Genomic DNA, 23,925 nt, shown 5'->3' on the forward strand with positions numbered 1-23,925 from the left:
CATAAGCCTAACGAATCCTAGAGTGGATGAAACGCCGAATATTCAGTGTAGCTTAATCGCCATATATATTTTATAAATTACTATATATATATATGTATACATATAGATAGATAGATAGATAGATATAGATATATATGTATATATTACTTGAATGCGTACTGGAGAGAACGTGGATGCGTACTGGAGAGAACTAGAATGCATACTTGAGAGAACTTGAATTCCTACTTGAGAATACTGGAGAGCACTTAAATATCTACATGACAGAACGAATGCCTACTGGAGAGATCTTGAATGCCTACTGGAGTGAACCTGAATACCTGCTAGAGCGAAGTTGAATGCATTCTTGAAATGATGCATATTAGAGAGAACTTGAATGCCTACTGGAGATATCATGAATACCTAAAGGAATCAAAATTGAATACTTATTAGAGAGAAAGTTCACGGTACATATTTATTATGTTAAAGAACAAGTAGGTTTGAAAACGCCTTTTAAAGATCGTGTACAGATGCCTAATGGTTATCGTACTTAAGTCACTGTTTTTAAGGTTTAGGTTTCAATATCGGCTCGAGTATTTTTTGAATACGATAAGTTTAGAAAAAGTATAATACTCGCTTGCACGTGTCTCAGTTACTGTCCGTTTTTTACGTTAGAAATTAAACGTTACGTTTAATACCGGGCAATGCTGGGTATATATATATATATATATATATATATATATATATATATATATATATATATATATATATATATATAAGTGCCACGCAAAAGTATTGGATACATTATATTTTTCTTCATAACTTTAATTAGGGTTCAAGATTTTACCTAAAATTTGGTCAGTATATTCTTATTACAATTCTGAATTATAGTTAGAGTAGTAATTACAAAATCAAAGTTTAGAAAGTTTATATTTAAGGAAAATTATGAATTAACAAACGGAAAAGTATTGGATACACTTTTAAAAAATTCTTTTTTTCTGAAATAAATTTAAATGACTTTTGCTTAGTGTATTGCAATAATACAAACAAGTTATCACTGACCAATCAGAGATCTTTATATTAAATTAATTTTATAAAATTCTTCCAGTTTGAGCTCACTCCTTCAAAGTCAACGTGTTCATTTATAAAAATACCTAAAACTAAAGAGTTGTCAATAGACATTGATCAAAAAATCATTGATAAGCACAAAGAAGGAAAAGGGTATCGAATAATATCAAGGGAACTTAATCTACCACTTAGTGCGGTTGGAAACGTTATTAGAAAGTTTAAAAACTCTGAAGCTGTTGCAAATCCTCAAAGATGTGGGTCGGTCAGGGAAATCAAACGAAAAAAAAAATCAAGGTTGGTAAGCAGAAAGGTACAAAAAAATAACCTTTTCTTACTCGTGGTGAAATTCCAGCCGACCCCAGAGAAGCTGGAATTAAATATATAATCTTGTCAGACTAGCCGACTAACCTGGCAATGTTCGTTCTAGAGACTAGAAATTTAAAATTTGGTATACATGTATATAGTGGTATTTGGGCAGTGAAACAAATTCGATTTGATTTTAACCGGAAAATTAGCTGGTAAAGAGTAAAAATTGAAAAATTGAAATTTAGTGAATGAACTTAAGGAGCTAATATCACCCAACTCCTTTTTACAAAAATATAAACTCTATTTTATATTGAGTACAATACAATAATCAATAAAGAATTAGTCCTATAATAATAAAGACGAAATCTGCATGAATTAAAATATCATATTTGAGCGTATTATACCACTGGGAATTTCCGGCTGGTATGCTATATATATAATAGCAGGGAGACCTGACCCTGACCGAAATCGAATGAAGATTATCGAATCTTCTACGCTTCAAATATTTCGACTGTCATCGATATGATCCATTTTTCAATCAAATTTATTGCATGTTTTAGTTCAGGACTAAACGCAGTGCACCTAGAGGAATCTTTACATGTCTCCTCGCTGTCACTTACTTCACAATACATTGTAGTCTACATTGCACTGTAGAGAACCTACTGTTGATTTTATAAAATTATTTTCATATAATGGCTTGTGTTAAAGTTTAAAATGCAAACGTCAAGTATCATAGGTCAGTTGTGCTCTAAAGAGAAATTTTCATTTCAGAGGCGCCCTGATCAAAGAATCTACTGTTGACTTTATAAGCCGCGTCTTCTGCTTGTACGATAAAACTTCATAAATTCAAATAAGTGCGTAACTTTCGTCAAAATATGGATGTTTCTTATTTAATCAGTTTTTCCTGACTATCGATTTTCGATCCTTATCAGAGGAATTCCAATACCAAAATTATCTAAGCACACTCTCAGACACATAAAGTACACAAAATCAACTTTGCTGTTTCGGAGTCTATATGGTTAAACTCACACACACACACAGATGGCGTGCTTTTTTATTTAGAAGTATATATATATGAATATTCTTGGCCTGATGAGGTGATTTTCCCTGATAGGGTGGTCACTGAAACATGTTTGCATATGTGCAGCCATTAGTTATCATATTCAACATATATATATATATATATATATATATATAAATAATGATATAAAAGGAACTGTGTGTGTTTATGTGTGTGAGTTAGGGTTAGGGTTATTGTGTGTTTATGTGTGTGAGTTAGGGTTAGGGTTATTGTGTGTTTATGTGTGTGAGTTAGGGTTAGGGTTATTGTGTGTTTATGTGTGTAAGTACGTTTTTTTACGAATTCGGAAACGGCTATGCCGATTTTTCGAAATTTTTAATGAAGGTACTTGATATATCTGGGAGTGGTCTTACGTAGGTTTTGTATCGGAATACATCTCATGAGTATCGAAGATCGATAATCTAATAAATCCGATTTAAGACTCTTTAATCGGATTTATTTCATTATCGATTTTCGATACTTCTGAGACTTTTTTTTCGATATTTATGAGACGTCAGGTTTTTATCAAAGTTAACACTTTTATACCGAATGAATGTTTCTATTTAGAGCAAAATTGAAACATGATACTTGACCGTTTGCATTTTAAACTTTAATTCAAGCCATTATATATATATCAAAATAATTTTATAAAGTTAACAGTAGGTTCTCTACAGTGCAATGTGGACTACAATGTATTGTGAACTTAGTCACTGCGAGAGGCATGTGAAGCTTTTCAAGGTGCATCGCGAAGCGTCACTAATTAGAGCAGGCAATCAATCGATTTGATTGAAAAATGAGCTATTTCATCGATTTCGATGACAATAAAAATATGGGAATGTGAAATATTTGTTGAACATTATTCAATCCCGGGTAACGTCGGGTAATCCTACAATATATGCTATATATATATATATATATATATATATATATATATATATATATATATATATATATATATATATAGCTAGTTTAGATGCTTGAAAATACCATAAGGTTGAAATAAATTATTGCATCGACAATTATGTAATTTCCGTGTTATATATTTTTATGTTATTGCTCTGTTTACTACATTGAGCTCTCATACCCGAATTTCCTCCTGGAATTATTCCATTATAACACTATATATATATATATATATATATATATATATATATATATATATATATATATATATATATATATATAGCATATTTCGGTTAATAAAATATACGTTCTTTGTCTATTAATTCTATTTTTGATCCTTTCCAATTTCCGAATAACAATCTTCATTTCTGGCCGGAACTGGCTGATGTAATCACCATATTTATCACAAGTCCGAGTACTTTTCGAATACTTCAGAATTCATCGTTAGGGATAAATTAATGTAACTGTTTTGAACAATTTATACACTTTTTTTCCTCTTTATTTGTTAATTATTTTATTTATCTTTTTTGCCGTTCGTTAAAATTAATAGCATTCAGAAATGTTTGCAAAACTATTAAAATAAATAACTTTTCAAACACTTCAGGATGTTATTACTATTGCTAAAGTTTAACCAATGAAAAAAAAATATTTATAAATTCTTCAAAACCAGATAGATTTATTCATCCCTGACCATGAATCCTGAAGGATTGGAAAGTACTAGGACTTATGATAAATATGGTGATTAGATCAGCCAGTTCCCGCTATTTGGAAAGGATCGAAGTTTAAATTAATATACAAAAAAAACCGTCTATTTTACTTAATCACAATTTTTATATGCCATAGAAAACAATAGAAAACAATACTGCCTAAATACACACACACACACATATATATATCACTTTTGAAGTAAATACTTAAAGTTTACGCATAAATCTATACTTTCGTATATTAATTTTATGTGAGTAAATTAAGTACTTATATATATATATATATATATATATATATATATATATATAGTGAAATGATAAAAGTGTCGCTTAAAGAAAACAACACTACAGCTTGGTTTTAAAACTTTTATCGAAAAAATTAATTCAGGTAGCTGAAGAAGAGTGGACATATATTCAATGTAACTGCCTTCAACCATCAATCACCGCCTCGATACGTGGCCGGAACTGGGAGCATGCCTTTTCTACAAGTGCCGGCGGGAACTCGGCGAATACTCGGCGGATGGCAGCGATTAGGCTTGTTTTGGTGTTGCATGATGGTTATGTTGGTGATGTTCTCGACGTATGACCAAACGAAGTAGTCCAGCGGTTCAGGTCGGGGGAGGAAGGGGGGAGTGAGAGAAGGGTACAAAGTTGTACCACTCCTTATAAGGTCAAACCTGGGTCTCTTTGGACTTGTGCTCATTAGGAATTATAAACTAAACAAACTCGATATCGTCGCTGAAACGATCGTACACTATCCCTGATTGTTTTTGTATTGATTACTTTTATCATAAATAGACTTATACAAATTAATAAAATGCATTTATCTGGCATTTAATGTAGTTTAGCTCTAGAGGACTAACTTCCCTCTATGGAGCTTACTGAGTTGCAGTATTCGAGACGACTGACCTTTAAATTCATTATTCAATGCCATTCTAGGGCTTTAACTTCAGAACATCACACACATACACAGATATATATATATATATATATATATATATATATATATATATATATATATATAGTTTATTATATATTTGTATATAAATATAATATTTTTGTACCTACGGACACTGGTTTTTATGCTTATGCAATAATCCGTGTCAGAAGTGATACATACTGCTGGGTAACATTTCCTCTTTCGGTCACCGGCAATTTAAACTTTAAAAAGAAGTTAATTTAGATGCTTATGATGCCATGTAAGCTAATTCTCATAATTAACGTCCATGAAATTTAAAAACAAACCCAGAAAGTTTAGAAGGGTTGATTTGTTTTAATTGATCGCTATAGTTCTCAATTACCTAAATTGGACTCAACTTGTGTCACGTAAGAAGCTTTTAAACGCGTTAAGAGCAGGACAGAAAATGTTTTAAATAATAATAATAATAATAATAATAATAATAATAATAATAATAATAATAACAAAGACTTTCGCTGGCGAGGACTACTATTGAGCGTAACCAGTTATACAGTCCTTTTGAAATTTTCATCTTTATTTTTCTCGTTATCTACTGAATATTTGTTAATGAAACCTATATGAAATATGTTCCTTATTAAATTGTAAAGATTTTCTATTCTGAAAGAAGTTTAAAAAAATTTAATCTAAAAAATTATTTTAAAGTTTTTGTTAAAAAAATTAAGATGTTCTCATTATTCAGACATGTATGAAAAAGAGTGAGTTGCAAAAAATGAGTTGTGGTGTGAGGAGAAATAGAAACTGAAATAGAGGGTAGGAGATTTTATAAATACATACAAAACCACAATCATTTTTAAAAATCTAAATTAATAAATTAAATAAAATATAATCTTAAAAAGATACGATACAAGTTAGAAAAGCATTTCATCCAAGGCATGAAAATTGTTAAACAAAATGTTTTTACTATAGGTTTTAAAAATAAAGGTACACGATTCAATTTGAAATTTATTTATCTTCAACGTGCACTTTTATACATTTTACAAAGTAAGGTATTAAATTTTTATAGAGAGAGAGAGAGAGCATAAAAGAGAAACGCATCACACACACACATATATATGCATATATATATTCATACATATACATACATATATGCATACATATATATATATATATATATATATACACATATATAAGCATAAAAAAGAAACACAACCATCCACCCACACACGCACATATGTATATATACACATACATATATATACATATATATATATATATAAATACATATATATATACATGCATACATATATATAATCATAAAACAGAAACACACCCACCCACACACACACACATATATATATACATATATATACATATATACACACACATACACACACACCCACGCATATATATATATATATATATATATATATATATATATATATATATATAATTTTCCAAAAGAGAATAACGACAATTTTAGAGTATAGAAAGTTAAAACTATACAGGTTTCTGGAGAATTTGCTTTCGTTGCATTTGCGATAAATTATTTGTTGTTTTTCTTGATATTTTATGAGTTTCCGACAGTTAAATACGCTGGATTTTACTCCATGTTCCATAAGATAAGTAGTATGTGACAGTATGTGATAGTACGTGACAGTATGTGACAATACGTGACAGTACGTGACCTTAAACACTTGCATGCTTCTTCCCTTTAGCTTTTCAATGACTCTGTTTTTTATGTGTATTTTAAAATATCGCTTTTGTCGTAGCGCAGTACCTGGCGTAGCGGGCCATCAACACGGGACAAAAGGATTGTGATCAACAAGAGTTTTAGCAGCGTACCTCGCTACCGAGGCGACATCTTTGGAACAAAGCCACTTCGAGTCGTCACCATTTGCGTAAGTATCGCATTTTATTATATATATTTATATATACATTCTTTTTGAAAACGTATTCTATGTACAGACTGTTGCAGCTAAGTTCGACACTTGACAAATAGAAAATAAAATACCAGGAGGTGCTGAGAAGCTATAGGTGGTGGAAAGCGGCGCCGGACTCTCTAACGTCTTCCAGCAGGACTCCGCTCCGGAACACAAGGTTAAGGATCTAGACCTAGCCGCTGGACAAGTTCTCAGCCGCTGGTCGGTAGACTTGTAATCGTATTTCTCAGTCGACTGCAAAATCTTTGACAGGCGCAGGGTTTATAGATCTAGTCTAAGAAAAGTCGATTCAAGAAAATAAAACTCTTCCCTCGTGACCGCCGCCGATTATGCTCTTATCTCATTTTGGCAGGTCCTGGATATGACCTTAAACTATATCCGATGGTGAGACCCCAGCTTGCGGGCTTTGTGGAGTGTAGAGCCACCGTTTAATTGCCATTGCTTCCAGGTCCCCTCTGACCCTGAGTGGTTGTACCTGTTAAGTTCCCAATTATGGGTTAAATAGAAACGGACTTAAAAAAAAACAAACAAATATACTCTATTAAAAAATTGATCTTCAAAATCACTGGATTCGGCATTAAATAACGTGAAAAGGGTTGATATGCCGTAAAACAAAAACAAACAAACAAACAAATCATTTTGGCCAACACACTCCTTAATGGTCATTATGATATACCCGATGATCTACTTTTAACTTCTGTACCGGAAAGAGCTCTACGCTATCAGTACATTAAACTATTTCACCATTGATTTCGATTAAACGAGCTAAGAGACACTTTTTCCAGCAGGATCCCTGAACCTTAAACTGATACTCAAAACATGTACTAATTGATGTAACAACACAAAAATTTAAAGGAAAAGGTTCTGTGCCGTTTTATCTTCGTCAGTGTAAATTTTTCCATCCGTTTCTCCTCGGTGCGACAGACGCAATTTTACTTCTTTCTAGCAGACCTTACCAGTCGTAAAATACGCTTAAATATATTTTAATTCATGCAGATTTCGTATTCATGATTACAGAGCAAATTCTATATTGATTATTATATTATACCTAATACATAGTACTGATTTAAACAGTAAAAAGAAAAACATAGTGGGATGCCACCAGTTAGAATCGAAACCAGAATCTTAAGGGCTGGAACCGCGTTCTCTACCGTTTGAGCTTATCCGGCCGATAGATAAGAAACTTATAAAATGAAACCACGTTTAGCTACTTTTAGTTTACGCATGCGCAACATAATAAAAATGTCGGCAAGTTTAAACATTTTGCATTTAAACTAGACAACTCCTACGCGTTATTGATTCATCCAAACAAAGATTTTACTCGTTATAAACTATTCTTGGTATATGATTACTATTTTTTTGTTAATTTCAGTGTTATCTTAGTAATAGTTAAGAGTTTATCGGTTAAATATTTACACTGAGACATACGCACATACATCGACTTTTTATCTCTATCTATTTAGCTATATAAGAGTCTGCGTAATGACATCATATATTTATGGAGGTGCATGTAATACTGCTGATAATAGCAACGTTGAAATACTTCCAGATGCCCCAAAGTAACTGTGTGTGTATGGGAGTTCGTTCCTTATGGACACGTAAACGGATAAGTCAGTTTTTATGAAATTTCACACGAATATACTTTATGTACCTGGCTGTGTTCTTAGATTGGATTTGTGTCGGCATGTCTTCGATTAGTATCGAAATAATCCAATGAAAGAAAGAAATATGGCGATTCTGACCAAAGTTAACGTCTTACACAACCTAACATCATAAGTGCATTATATAAGTTTCACTACCACACAAGCCAAAAGGTCTAACATATAAAATCAACAGTAGTTTTTTATATGACATGAGTGCGTTCAAAATGAATGTTTTCTGTTTAAAGCACATTTGTACCATGATATTTGGCCTTTTCATTTTAAACAAATTGAAACCATTATCACCTCACAAACAGTAAAGCAATACATATAAACTCAACAGTAGGTTCTATGATATTAAAGAGCGTTTTCGTGATAAATGTTGCTGTTTAGAGCACAATTGAAACATGATTCTTGACTTTTGCATTTTAGATATTAAGCCAGGCCGTTAAAATAATTTACTAAAACCAACGGTAAATTCTTTATAGTGCAATGTAGACTACAATGTATTATAGACTAATTCATGGCGGATAGCCATGTAAGGCTTTTTTTACATAGGCATCACCACATTATCAAGGCCAAGAGGCCACTCAAGGATAAGAGTTAAAGAGTGTACAGTAGAAATTGGAAATTATAGTAATCATTAGTAATGAAAATTTGGTAAAGTTGATAACTTATATGGAACGGCTCATCAAGAACGTATTTACGTTAGACTTGAAGAAAACCATATTGTAGTCAGCCGAAAAGCAGGAAAACGGAAGACAATTCCACAGGCGTGCAGTTCTAAGAAAAAAGCTTTGTTCATAGAATCTACGTTTAGGTTTAGGCACAGATAAAGAGTGGGGGGGAATTATTGATAGTGTGTACAGCTAGACGAGTGTTTCTTGTGAAAGTTTGGCGAGGGGGGACCATAGATTGAAGCTCAGTCGAACACTTTCCATGAAAATAACGATACATCAGAGACAAACTCGCAACATCTCTTCTGTGAGATAAAGGTTGTAAGGAAGAGAAAAGGATTCCTTCCGGTGCATCGCGATGGGTCCCCAACTAGAGCAGGCAATTAATCGATTTGATTTAAAAATAAGCGATTCTACCGATTTTGATGACAATAAAACTATGGGAATGTTAAACATTCGTTCACTATCATTCAATCCCGGGCAACATTGAGTATCTATGCTAGTAAACATATATAAAATTCACTAGTAAGCCACTATCTTATCGCCAAAGCACAATTTAAACCTCTGTGTTAACTGCTTACAGTAATGTGTAAATTTTAACTTGAATGTATGTTTGGGGTGCTAGATTGTCCCGCATTAAAAACCGACCCTGTGTAAAATTTGCGCTTGTGAAAGGCAAGCAAATCGGAGCAAATTAATTGAGTCATGGCATCTGGAAGTATTTCAACCTTGCTATTATCAGCAGTATTTCATGTATTTCCATAAATATATGACGTCATCACGTAGACTCTTCGGTTATCGTAATAGCAACAAAGTCAGTGCTAGATTAGTGACTATTTAAGAATACCAAGTGCTCCTACAATATATATATATATGTATATATATATATATATATATATATATATATATATATATATATATATATATATATATATATATATACAAACATCACGAGTCAAACGAAATCTTGATTTCGTTTTCATTATTACATGAAATTTCACACGAAGATACTTTATGTACCTGGCCGTGTTCTTAGATTGGTTTTGTGTCGGCATGTCTTCTATTAGTATCGAAATAATCCAAGGATTCTGAACAAAGTTATTGTTGTGGAGACGCCCACTAATTAGCATACGTGGGTGGACAAGATATAGATAAAGGTATCAAGTCAGCAAGACCGGAGAGCTATGTTCGACGCCGGATAGGCAAGACGCATATGCCGGTTGCTCCATGAAAGACTTTGACACGCCCTCTGCCGGACAATTTTCCAACTGCAGAACAACTGCACCTTTGTAAATATGTATTTTATTTTCGTCTTAATATATTTGTTTTACCTTTACTTTCTGCGTTCGTGTTGTTATTTATACAGAAACAACGGTAATCATCTTGCGCAGCATAACATCATAAGGGCATTTTAGAAGTCTAATATATATTACTGAATTGAGCTGTACCTAATATATATGACTGAATTGAGCCGTACCTAATATATATTACTGAAGTGAGCTGTACCTAATATATATTACTGTAATGAGCCGTACCAAATATATATTACTGAATTGAGCGTACATAATATATATAACTGAATGTAGCTGTACCGAATATATATTACTGAATTGAGCTGTACCTAATATATATTACTGAATTGAGCTGTACCTAATATGTATTACTGAAAGGAGCCGCACCTAATATATATTACTGAATTGAGCGTACCTAATATATATAACTGAATTGAGCTGTACCTAATATATATTACTGAAAGGAGCCGTACCTAATATATATAACGGATTTGAGCGTACCTAATATATATAACTGGATGTAGCTGTACATAATATATATTACTGAATTGAGCTGTACCTAATATATATTACTGAATTTAGATGTACCAAATATATATTACTGAATGTAGCTGTACCTAATATATATTACTGAATTGAGCTGTACCTAATATATATTACTGCCCACTAAACAACAATCACGAGGTTCTTTGCTCAGCAACCGACAAGGCTAACATGCTTGCCAGTCGGTTTGCCTCAAACTCCACACTGGACCCTCTAAACCACCCCCTACCTCAATTTCCTATGCGGACAGACGCCAAGCTAGACGATCTGATAATCACCCCTGCTCAGGTGCATGCTATCATAAAAAACCTTGACACTTCCAAAGCATGTGGACCCGACCTCATCCCAGCTGTGCTATTAAAAAAGTGCTCAGCCGAAGTAGCTCCAGTTCTCTCCAAACTCTTCAACAAATGCCTTAATGAATCTTGCTTTCCGAGCTGTTGGAAAACTGCTTCTGTAGTACCAGTATTCAAGAATTCTGGCGAAAGAACTGACCCATTAAATTATCGCCCTATTAGCCTCCTCCCACTTTTTGCCAAAATATTTGAGACCTTAATTAACCATGCTCTAGTCCAGCATCTTACAGATGCTAAACTTCTGACCGACAATCAATATGGATTTAGACAAGCCCGTTCCACGGCAGACATCCTGACTGTAATCTCTGAACGCATATACCATTCACTGGACAAAGCGGGAGAGGGCAGAGCGGTAGCTCTAGATATATCTAAGGCTTTTGACAGGGTATGGCATGAGGGTCTCCTCAGGAAGATTAGATCTTACGGTATCACTGGTAGAATACTTAACATAATTAAATCCTTCTTAGATAAGAGAACAATCCAGGTTGTCCTTGACGGTCGTACTTCTAAACAATATGATATAAATGCGGGAGTGCCTCAGGGATCTATTCTTGGACCTCTGCTGTTCCTGATATTCATAAATGACCTCCCCGACAACATTGCCTCTGAGATGGGTATATATGCTGATGACACCACACTCTATAGCAGGCACGACAGGAAAACAAATGAACATATATCTAAAGTAATGGCAGAAACACTAGAGGATGATCTCCAATCAGTAGTGGAATGGGGACAAAAATGTATGGTAACGTTCAATGCCACCAAGACAAAACTGGTTTCATTCAATAATTACAAGAAACCTTCTCTACCACCTATAGCAATTGCCAACGACGCTTTATCTGAGAGTACGTCTCTCAAGCTCCTTGGCCTAACGTTCACAGGCAACATGAGTTGGAACAATTACATCGAGGGCATTGCCAGGACCGCTGCAAGGAAGGTGGACTCTCTCTACCGTGCTAGAAAACTTCTAACACCCGAAAGTATCCTGTACCTCTATAAGGCCACTATTCGCCCATGTATGGAGTATTGCTGTCATATTTGGGCCGGTGCATCCGCTACTAGTCTCTCGCTTCTTGACAGGGTTCAAAAGAGAGTTGCAAATCTGATAGGCCCTAAACTGGCATCTAAACTTCAGCTACTGTCCCATCGGCGAAACGTTGCATCCCTCTACCAGTTCTACAAGTATTATAATCGTGAATGCTCTGAAGAACTGCAAGCACTTGTGCCCCCACGACGTGAACACCCTCGACAGACCCAACAAGCTGCAAAATCCCACCTCCACACTGTAGAGATCCCTAGATGTAAAAAATCTTTCTACTCCAGTAGTTTCTTCCCCAGAACTGCTAGACTTTGGAATTCCATTCCAGGTCACTGCTTCCCCAACTGTACTGACATGCATAAGTTCAAGTGCAACGTGAACCAACATCTCGCTGCCCTAATCCCTACATAGTAACCCAGTAGATGTTTCCCCCTGATAGTAGCCCCCTACACCAAAGTGGCAATGTGCCTTGTTTGGGGTGAAAATGTAATTAAAAAAAAATAAAAAAAAATAAAAAAATATATTACTGAATGTAGCTGTACCTAATATATATTACTTAATTGAGCTGTACCTAATATGTATTACTGAATTGAGCTGTACCTAATATATATTACTGAATTGAGCTGTACCTAATATGTATTACTGAATTGAGCTGTACCTAATATATATTACTGAATTGAGCTGTACCATATATATATCAGTGAATTGAGCTGTACCTAATACATATTACTGAACTGAGCTGTACCTAATATATATATAACCGAATTGAGCTGTACCTAATATATATTACTGAATTGAGATGTACCTTATATATATTACTGAATGTAGCTGTACCTAATATATATTACTGAGTTGAGCTGCACTTAATATATATTACTGAATTGAGCTGTACCTAATATATATTAATGAATGTATCTGTACCTTATATATTTTACTCAGTTTAGCTGAACCTAATATATATTATTGAATTGAGCTGTACCTAATATATATTATTGAATTGAGCTGTACCTAATATATATTACTGAATGTAGCTGTACCTAATATATATTACTGAATGTAGCTGTATCTAATATATATTACTGAATTGAGCTGTACCTAATATATATTACTGAATTGAGCTGTACCTAATATATATTACTGAATGTAGCTGTACCTAATATATATTACTGAATTGAGCTGTACCTAATATATGTATTACTGATTTGAGCTGTACCTTATATATATATTACTGAATTGAGCTAGTAGGTAATTAATTAGGTGAGTAAACAGACTAGCAGTCTCTCAGGCGTTGCCCTGTCGTAAAATATGCATAAATGTTATAATTTAATTAATTCAGATTTCTTATTATAACAGAAATACTGTAAATATTAAACATGACGTTAAATTTCTTAAAAAAATGAAGAAGAAAAAAAACGGAAAGAAACTGGGACATGCGATTATTTTGCGTTTTTTGTTTCCAAGCAGTTCACTTAAGTAAAAAAAAAAGAAATACTCTAGCTGAAATAGAAACTAAAACTTAAAGACAATGGGTCAAGTGCGATCAATATTAGGCCAGCTTGAAAGGATCGTTAAAAAGTGTTTGCAAACCTACTTATCATTAATATAAAGAACCTGTCATGTGAACGATTCATGTATGCCCATTCGTGTAACAGTTGACAAACAGATAAAGTCCGATACACCCCACATACCAATCTTTTACTTTTCATTCCTTAGTAGCTTTGAAAACCGATTAAAATATTTTCGTCACGCCTGAATACTCTATATACCAAATTCTAAATTCGTTGAGTATATAGGTTGAGAAGTGTCCCCACATGCCCACATTTTCACCAGTCAACACACAGAGAATGGATTTGACCATGTAACATAAGGAAACGTTTCCGGTTTTTTTTATAACCCAATTTTCTAGGCTTTTGTCTCACTTTATTTACTTCTAACTCGACTAATCGAAAAGGGTAACTTCGATGATTAAGTTTCAGAAATGAAAGCGAGATGTAATTGCGACAGCTTACCGCTTATAAGTATAATATTACCTAGGAATTTCAACCTTCGAAGGAGACTGTTTAAAACCCGTCAACGCTGTAATAGGAGAGAATGGCAGGACATTGATATTTATCACATTGCGAAGTCCGATTTTGACTTGTATTTCTGCTAGTATGTTCTCAGTTCAAAACAAATTGACAGCTACTAAACATGGCTGCCGTGCACAATGCCTTGTCTTCTGCTGTTGCTGTTGCTGCCTTTGTTGCCGTTGTTGTTGTTGTTGTTGTTGCTATTGTTGTTGTTGTTTCTGCCGCTATTGGAACGTGACCATTTTTTCTCGTCTGTGCTTTAAGGCTTTTAATGAATATTAAAACTGCCATCTTGAAAGACGCCATTACTTTTGTCCCGTCATTATGCTGAAAGGTCCGATTAAGACAGGCATCTTTGAATTCAAATGAGCAAAATAATATTTCTCAAGTAAAAATTAAAAAAAAAATTCTTTCTTCTCGGCCGCTGACATTAACATAATCTTAAGAAATTGCATTATTTATTCATCATTTTGCACTGAGAAATGCATTTATAAAATTAAGGTTTCTTATTGTGCCCGGCTTAATGTATATTTAATGTCTTTCATGAAATAAAACTTCAAATAAGACAGATTGTCAAATAATATACGCGTGATTTTTTTTAATCTGTATTTAACGGAGGGAAATTACAAGGTCGAGGAAAAAGTTCGTACGTCATGTTAAAATGATCTTGCGGCAATACAATGATCTGTTTGGTAAAAGTTCGAAGGAATTTGATCTTTTGATCTTCCGCCTAATAGTCCCGTTAATCAATATACAGTAAGCAACTTAGTCATGTCTTATATATATATATATATATATATATATATATATATATATATATATATATATATACGAGGTGCCTTCAATAAGTTTACAGACTTTTTTTTAAACAGGCATTTAAAATTGTTGTAGACTCTTAAAAATTCAGTATGTTATTGCTACACATCTTATGAGATGACCGGTCAATTTTTATGATTTCAGGTTTAAATGAACAGCTTCAGTAGGAATTGGAATACACCCTACTAAAGCCTGATTGTCACAGCTGGTGAATTTCAAAAATGCAATCTGGACGTGAGGAAATTTAAGAAGAACTATATACAATAAAATTCTGTTCTAAACTTGGGAAAAATGCCACAGAAACGCATAGATTGCGCCAGACTGCTTTTGAACCATCGTGCATTAATCCAGGATCAATTTTTAAGTGGTACAAGAGATTCAAGTCAGACAGGAAGTCTATGAGGGATGATGGGAAGTGTGTGAAGAGTAAGAAGGTCATGACACTAGAGTTCAACTGCCAAATAAGGAATTTCCATGGGGCCTTCCGGATGTTATTGGAACTGTACAAGTGCATTGCAGTCGGAGGAATGGGACTAGAGTTTCATGTATGCACCATTAATGAATCTGCCAATCCGAAAAAAAATTTGAAACTTATTGAAGACACCTCGTAAGTGTTAAACGAGTTTCAGATATACGGTGAGGCAACGCCGTGATGATTGGACATAGTGTGTCGATTAGGCAGAATTTATTTAAAAGAGCTGTTCAAAATTGTTTACTCTAAGCTTGAAAACAAAATTCCTCTAGTCAGCTCGGAAGAAACCATTCTCAACCGTGCTCTAAAGATGAGCACTACTAGGAAATAAACTTAGGAATGTAGATAGAGAGAAAAGTATTTGTGTTGAATGTTTCATAGGTGGACTATAGTATGACTAGTGTATGCATATGCATTGCAGTTAAATCGCCATACATTTTCATGGTTTCTTAGTCTTCTTGGTGTTCCAACAATTCCAGTTTCAACAATAGTTTGACTTGTCCACCATGTTCCAGCCAATCCAGACTTGTCCATCAAGTTTCAGCCAATCCAGACTTGCCCACCAAGTTTCAGCCAGCCAATATGACAGCTTTCTTGTTATCTTCGTTCAATTATATAGAAAGGCCCACTTCTATAATGGTCTCTTAAAAGCATGTTTTGGAGTTCAGGGAGCAGTTTTCCACCGGCGGGCAATATTTTGATCATAAATGACGCACGTAGAAATTAAATGGTCGAGGAACAATTTGTGCGTCACGTTAAAATGTTTTGGAATAGATATGATTTGTGTTTGATTGAAACTTCAAAGGAATGAACCATGCCTTTATTTGTAATTGCTAATCTGAGCAACATAACGACGTATTCCATAAGATAAGTGAACATATTACATCTTTCCTACCGAAGGATGATTTAGCCCAATATTAGAAAATGGAAAAATAAGCCACCGACTCAGAGTTGGGGTAATCTGACCTCTTAAAATTATCTGGGCAATCTTGTCAGCATTCTCCGGTGGGAGGCCCTTCAGTTAGTTAGCAATTAGTTAATATCTTCCTAAACAGGGAAATAAAACACTGGGCTAGTGTACCTTCTAGGACTGCTCAGGACTAATATAAAAGCCTGACGGGTAAAATGATTACGTGTCTGTCTAATTGTCAGAGACTAGTCCTTGATTGTTGTATAGCGTGTCAGCGGTTGTAGCTATTCTTCTTCTTCTTCTTCTTCTTCTTATTATTATTATTCTAATATATGTGTGTGTAGATATATGTATATAAATATACTATCAATGCAGTGGAAAAGAAAGATTTACCTGAAATAATCAGAGGTAAACTTCAATTAAATATATATATTAATATTTATATATTAATGAAGTATATAACTATATGTATTTATATAAAATTGGTTAAAAGAGTCCAACGAGAGAAAAATGTATATTTAAATAAACGATTGTTACGTTTTTTTTATACTTATTTTATTATTTCATATTTTCAGTTTTTTTGAAGCATTGCAATAATTTAACGCATTTCGGACGTTCGCATGTTTTCTTTAAAGCGTCCTCTTTAGAAAGTTTGCAAAATATTCAAAATATTTAAAATATTCAAAATATTTAAAATATTCAAAATATTTAAAATGTAGAATAGCGTTTTCGCTGAGCATTTTGATGACAAGAAGATTTCTTAATGTTTCTAAATATTTTCATGGTGCGTTTTCTCCTGTTTCTGGTTTATTGGGGTCAATTCATCGTCACTTAATCGTATTGTCTTTTCTTTTTACCCCCTTTTCACTTATTTATCTATTTTTCTTATTTACTTGTGTGGTAGTGTGGGGTGCATAGGTGCATGGCCATATAAGTATGCCTGTGTGCGTGTGTTCGTGTTTGGGGCAGAGTATGTGAGTGTGTGTGTGCTTCCTTGTATTGTCTTGTGAAATGTGAGTTCTATTTTATAGTTTGAATAAGATTCGTTTAATATCCGATTTTTGATAGAGGGTTTTCATTCAATTTTGAGTTTTACATGTTCATTTCTTTCTATTGTGATTTTAGTTTTAATCTTAATCTGTTGAGATATTTGTAATATTTATATTTTTATAGTTACGTTTGTTGATATAGAGGAGCGATATTTATGAATAAACATAGGGTATTGCTTAGTTTTCCTATTTATATGTCTCCTGATGTGGGAAGAGTTAGACACATATAAGTATATGTATAGATATATACATTTATACTGAAGAAGACCGAAGGATTAGTCGAAAATGTTGTACTTTTGAAACGAATATTTTCGTTTATTTTTCGAAAGAGTTTTGTATTCCTACACGTCAACACATAGGAAATAAACACGGAAAAGATTTAAACATTTATATATTCCTCGTATTGATTTTTTATCCATACATATTTATACAGATATATTTATATGTATGTATGTGTGAACTATATAAAATTAAATCAATTTCATTTTCTGTAACATGGAATAATGTATCAATGTACGTTTTTCGAACTAAATGCGTGATGTATGCAGATCGAGTAGTTCTCACGCATCAATAATTCTAACTCTTTTGCACTTCCGTATCTGCACAATAAAACAAAATCAATGAAAACATTGTTATTACAACGCATAAAGAGTTCTTAATTAAATACAGCACCAAAATAAAAAGAATAAAAGAGATAATTCATTAATATGTACACAAATAAATGTAGATGATTTTCCAATTTAAGCTTGTTTTTACAGATGTGTCTATATTCTTCTAGTGTCTCCCTTTCGAACTATTAAGGCAGTTTTCACGTACGTTTCTCTAGATGTAAATACTGTAATGAAGAAACATATTTTAGGATACTGAAAATTTGAATGCTTCTACCCGGCTTTTATGTGACATAGATAGATTGATAGATAGATAGATAAATAGATAGATAGAGAGAAGGAGAGAGAGAGAGAGAGTGTGTGTGTGTGTGTGTGAGAGAGAGAGAGAGAGAGAGAGAGAGAGAAAGAGAAGGAAAACTCTTAACCGTGGCCGTAAATATTCTTCTTATTTTAATATATGTTTGTGTATGTGTATAAACATATATATATATATATATATATATATATATATATATATATATATATATATATATATGATAGGGTATGGCATAAAGGTTTACTTCATAAGATCGCTAGCTATGGTATAGCTGGAAAAGTCTTCTCAATTATTAAATCATTTCTTTCTGATAGGTTCATAAGAGTAGTAGTTGAGGGGCAAAAATCAGAAGCTCACAGTATTAATGCCGGTGTCCCTCAGGGATCCATCCTGGGCCCAACTCTTTTCCTGATCTACATTAATGATCTTCCAAATCACATCCTTACATCATTTGTAGACATTTATGCTGACGACACTACCATTTATGGTAGCACATCTAAGACAGTAAATGACCAAGTTCTCTCCAATTCTCTCTCCTCTGATCTTGAGCACGTAGTACAATGGGGAAAGGAGTGGCTGGTTACTTTTAATGCATCTAAAACCAAGCTTCTCTCTTTACATCATCAACATTCTAATCCACATTTGTCATCAATTGAAATGAATGGCTCTCGTCTTCAGGAGGCCTCAAGTTTTGACAAGCTTCTGGGCTTGACCATTACTCCTGATCTTAAATGGAACACGTATATCAAATCTGTTGCCAAGGCCGCTGGAAAAATGGTGGGATCTTTCTATCGATCCAGTAGATATCTCACTGCTGATGCTATTCTCTACCTATATAAGAGCCAGGTACGTCCAAGGATGGAATACTGTTGCCACATCTGGGCAGGAGCTGCTAGAAAGGACTTGTCCTGCCTTGATAGAGTTCAAAATAGACTTCGTAGCCTCGTAGGAGATGTCCTTTTCTACTCCTTGCAACCTCTATCTCACAGAAGAGATGTTGCGAGTTTGTCTCTGATGTATCGTTATTTTCATGGAAAGTGTTCAACTGAGCTTCAATCTATGGTCCCCCCTCGCCAAACTTTCACAAGAAACACTCGTCTAGCTGTAAACACTATCAATAATTTCCCCCACTCTTTATCTGTGCCTAAACCTAAACGTAGATTCCATGAACAAAGCTTCTTTCTTAGAACTGCACGCCTGTGGAATTGTCTTCCGTTTTCCTGCTTTCCGGCTAACTACAATATGGATGTGTTCAAAGTAAATAAGTTCTTGATGAGCCGTTCCATATAAATTATTAAATTTGCCAAATTTTCATTACTAATGATTACTATATTGACCAATTTCTACTGTGCACTCTTTAACCCTTATCCTTGAGTGGCCTCTGGGCCTTGATAATGTGGTGATGCCTTTGTAAAATATATATATATATATATATATATATATATATATATGAGAGAGAGAAAGAATATGAATGATTACGGGGGAGAACTTGAATGCCTACTAGAGATAGATAGAAAGAGAGAGAAAGAGAGAGCTAGACAGGGATGAAAACTCTTGACAGTGACTGTAGATATTCTTACTATATGTGTGTGTGAGTCAACGCGATTATGCCGTATATATATATATATATATATATATATAAGAGAAAAGGGCATGAATGCCTACGAGGGAGAACTCAAATGCTTGCTGGGGAGAATGTGCACTACAACTGCGGAGAATTGGAGAGGACTTCTCTTTCTACAATGTGAGAACTAAATCCGACTGGGAATAACTTGAATACCTAATGGGGAGAACTGGAATTACTACTGGAGAGAACTAGATTTCCAACCAGGGAGAACTTGATTGTCTACGGAAGAGTACTTGAATCCCCACTGAAGAGTATTTGAACCCCTACTGGAGAGAACTTGTACACCTACGGAAGAGAACATTAATGCCTGCAGGGAAGAACTCGAATGCTAACGAAAAAGAGTTTCAATACCTAGTAAGGGGAAATTGAATTCATACTGAGCAAAACTCGAATGCCTACTGGGAGAACTTCAATGCCTACTTTACGGAACTTGAATCTTACTGAGAATAACTTAAATGCGTACTAGACACTATGTTCGAGTGTCTAAGGTCTCACTGTACATTTGTTTGACGTGAGGATACTTTTCCCTACAAATATACCTTGGACTAAATATTCAAATCACATAGTGTTCGCAGCTCAAATAAAATATCCGCAGAATAGCAATCGCTGGCTTTTACATGAAGTAACAACACGAACGGGATACTTCACTAGACTAGATAAATTCTTGTCCGGAAATCGAGTAAGACTAAGAGATCACAAGTAATGTATGTTATAACGTATTTAAAGGGTCAGCGGAGAGAGAGAGAGAGAGAAAGAGAGAGAGAGAAAGAAAGAGAGAAATAATGTTCTTAATTTCTTTACTAACTCAGTGTTTGAGATGTAAATGAGAATTTTGATGGAACATTCAAATAACTATGTACTCCATATAGTGTTTCCGAAACTTTCCTAGTCAGACATCATGTATCAACACACTGCTTGATGGATAAGGATAGTTGGTGTCGTGTTATACTTAGTTTTTATTTTTAGTGTGACAACCGAATGATCAGAAAACCATACTTAGGATGAGATTTTAGAAATATCTAGAAAACTTGCAACATGTCTGTCAACATCACGTACACGAGTGGGTTCGTAAACAGCTTGTGTTTGGTGATAAGTAAAGGGGGAAATCATGACAATACCCCCCCCCCCTTCGTTATCTGAATTGAAATGCCATCTGAATTAATTGAGTGAACATCGAAATGCCCACAGACATGAATGTTGACTGAAGGATGAGCAGACGGGGTATGGACTGTTTGCTCAACGTTAATCTCATAGATAGTTACTCCATCGTTGCGGGGACATTAGAGAGCAAATATAAATATTGTCCTGTGAGTAAGCACAACGTTAAAGCAAATGTAATGGTTTTTGAGGTCTTCTACCACAGGAGAAGCTATCCTTAATGTAAATGCATACTCCATGTGCATGGCGATCCTGAGGATCGGGTTTTTATGTGATAGAATATCCTATGGTCGTGTAATAAGCTACGGAAGCAGTTGAGTTCATGCCAGTTTCATACGAGAACAATAAGTCAGGTTTGATCTCCAGTAATTGGATTCCAACATTTGCAAGGTTGGAACGTAGACCCTTGGTATTAGAGAAGGAAACGCTGTAGTGGAGGTCTTCGTAAGAAGTTGTAGAGTTGAATGTAATAATCAAAGAGAAAAGTGCCCTCGTGTGTGTGTGTCGTGCGGTCATACAACTTACCTTCGGATGGGATCTGAGAGAAAGAGAAATTAAAGATTGTAGCTATGGATTTATAAGGTGTAGTATAGTGGAGTCTCACGAGATCTCATCTTCCACTGCACATGTATGCAAATGGAATGGAGTCAGTTTTCTGATAAAATGTCTGTTGGCAGAGGCAGTTTGGAGAGACGTGCTGGAATACTGTTTTTTGAGGTCTTCTACCACAGGAGAAGCTATCCTTAATGTAAATGCATACTCCATGTGCATGGCGATCCTGAGGATCGGGTTTTTATGTGATAGAATATCCTATGGTCGTGTAATAAGCTACGGAAGCAGTTGAGTTCATGCCAGTTTCATACGAGAACAATAAGTCAGGTTTGATCTCCAGTAATTGGATTCCAACATTTGCAAGGTTGGAACGTAGACCCTTGGTATTAGAGAAGGAAACGCTGTAGTGGAGGTCTTCGTAAGAAGTTGTAGAGTTGAATGTAATAATCAAAGAGAAAAGTGCCCTCGTGTGTGTGTGTCGTGCGGTCATACAACTTACCTTCGGATGGGATCTGAGAGAAAGAGAAATTAAAGATTGTAGCTATGGATTTATAAGGTGTAGTATAGTGGAGTCTCACGAGATCTCATCTTCCACTGCACATGTATGCAAATGGAATGGAGTCAGTTTTCTGATAAAATGTCTGTTGGCAGAGGCAGTTTGGAGAGACGTGCTGGAATACTGTTGCCACATCTGGGCAGGAGCTGCTAGAAAGGACTTGTCCTGCCTTGATAGAGTTCAAAATAGACTTCGTAGCCTCGTAGGAGATGTCCTTTTCTCCTCCTTAAACCTCTATCTCACAGAAGAGATGTTGCGAGTTTGTCTCTGATGTATCGTTATTTTCATGGAAAGTGTTCAACTGAGCTTCAATCTATGGTCCCCCCTCGCCAAACTTTCACAAGAAACACTCGTCTAGCTGTAAACACTATCAATAATTTCCCCCACTCTTTATCTGTGCCTAAACCTAAACATAGATTCCATGAACAAAGCTTCTTTCTTAGAACTGCACGCCTGTGGAATTGTCTTCCGTTTTCCTGCTTTCCGGCTGACTACAATATGGTTGTGTTCAAGTCTAAGGTAAATAAGTTCTTGATGAGCCGTTCCATATAAGTTATTAAATTTACCAAATTTTCATTACTAATGATTACTATATTGACCAACTTCTACTGTACACTCTTTAACCCTTATCCTTGAGTGGCCTCTGGGCCTTGATAATGTGGTGATGCCTTTGTAAAAAAAAAAAAAAAAAAAAAAGTTTAGAGAGAACGTTGTCAGAGACGAATACTAGTTGGACTTTTGCGTATTGTATTTGGTTTATTTTGTTTTGCTGTTTACCAGCCCATTTAACTTCAGAAGTTTTGGTTTTAGTTTGTTTTTCTTACTTTTTTTGTTTGTTCATAGTATGGTTGATTGAGTGTCGCAATAGGTTATGAGTAGGCTACAACAACAAAATATTTTATTTATTGTTTTGACTCTCGAGTATATATCCAACACAGCTAGACACAGTTAATTAATCGGAAACCACATCACTCTATATAAAAGCATAAAAGATATCAACGGATACACACTCGAGAGCCAAAATAATGAGCAGAATATTCTGTTTTCCTTGCCATAGTTATAAGCCATCTTAACCATGGCTAAGGGTAGCGCTAGAGAAAGAGAGATAGAGAGAGAGAGAGAGAGAAGTAAAGGCGAAGGAAAAGAAAAGTTTTAGCAGACCCATTAATAAATCGATTTATATTTGGAGCTATCGATATATTAATCTACTTCTGCATGGATAAGACTTTGTACACCTGCTGATCAGACGTCCCCTTGGGAAGTACTCCAAGGTTCGGATCATGAATATCAGACGAATAACATCAACCCAAGAAAGCGTTTACCCTTAGCACCCGTATTAGTCACTTGACAGTTCACTAGAATAAGA

At 34.6% G+C, this 23,925-nt stretch overlaps 1 protein-coding gene across 2 annotated transcripts in view; it reads left to right on the forward strand.

The window, feature by feature from the left end:
• The window catches only part of LOC145259283 (glutamate receptor ionotropic, kainate 3-like), a 510,406-nt gene that overhangs the window by 380,717 nt on the left and 105,764 nt on the right, over positions 1–23,925 (forward strand). For both annotated transcript variants that reach the window (XM_080117150.1, XM_080117149.1), the window contains one exon: positions 6,709–6,837. In XM_080117150.1, the coding sequence (XP_079973276.1) occupies positions 6,709–6,837 (129 nt within the window). The remainder of the gene's footprint in view (positions 1–6,708; positions 6,838–23,925) is intronic.

The sequence above is a fragment of the Euprymna scolopes genome, chromosome 34, assembly GCF_053919585.1.
Source record: "Euprymna scolopes isolate OS-2025 chromosome 34, ASM5391958v1, whole genome shotgun sequence".
NCBI lineage: Eukaryota > Metazoa > Mollusca > Cephalopoda > Sepiida > Sepiolidae > Euprymna > Euprymna scolopes.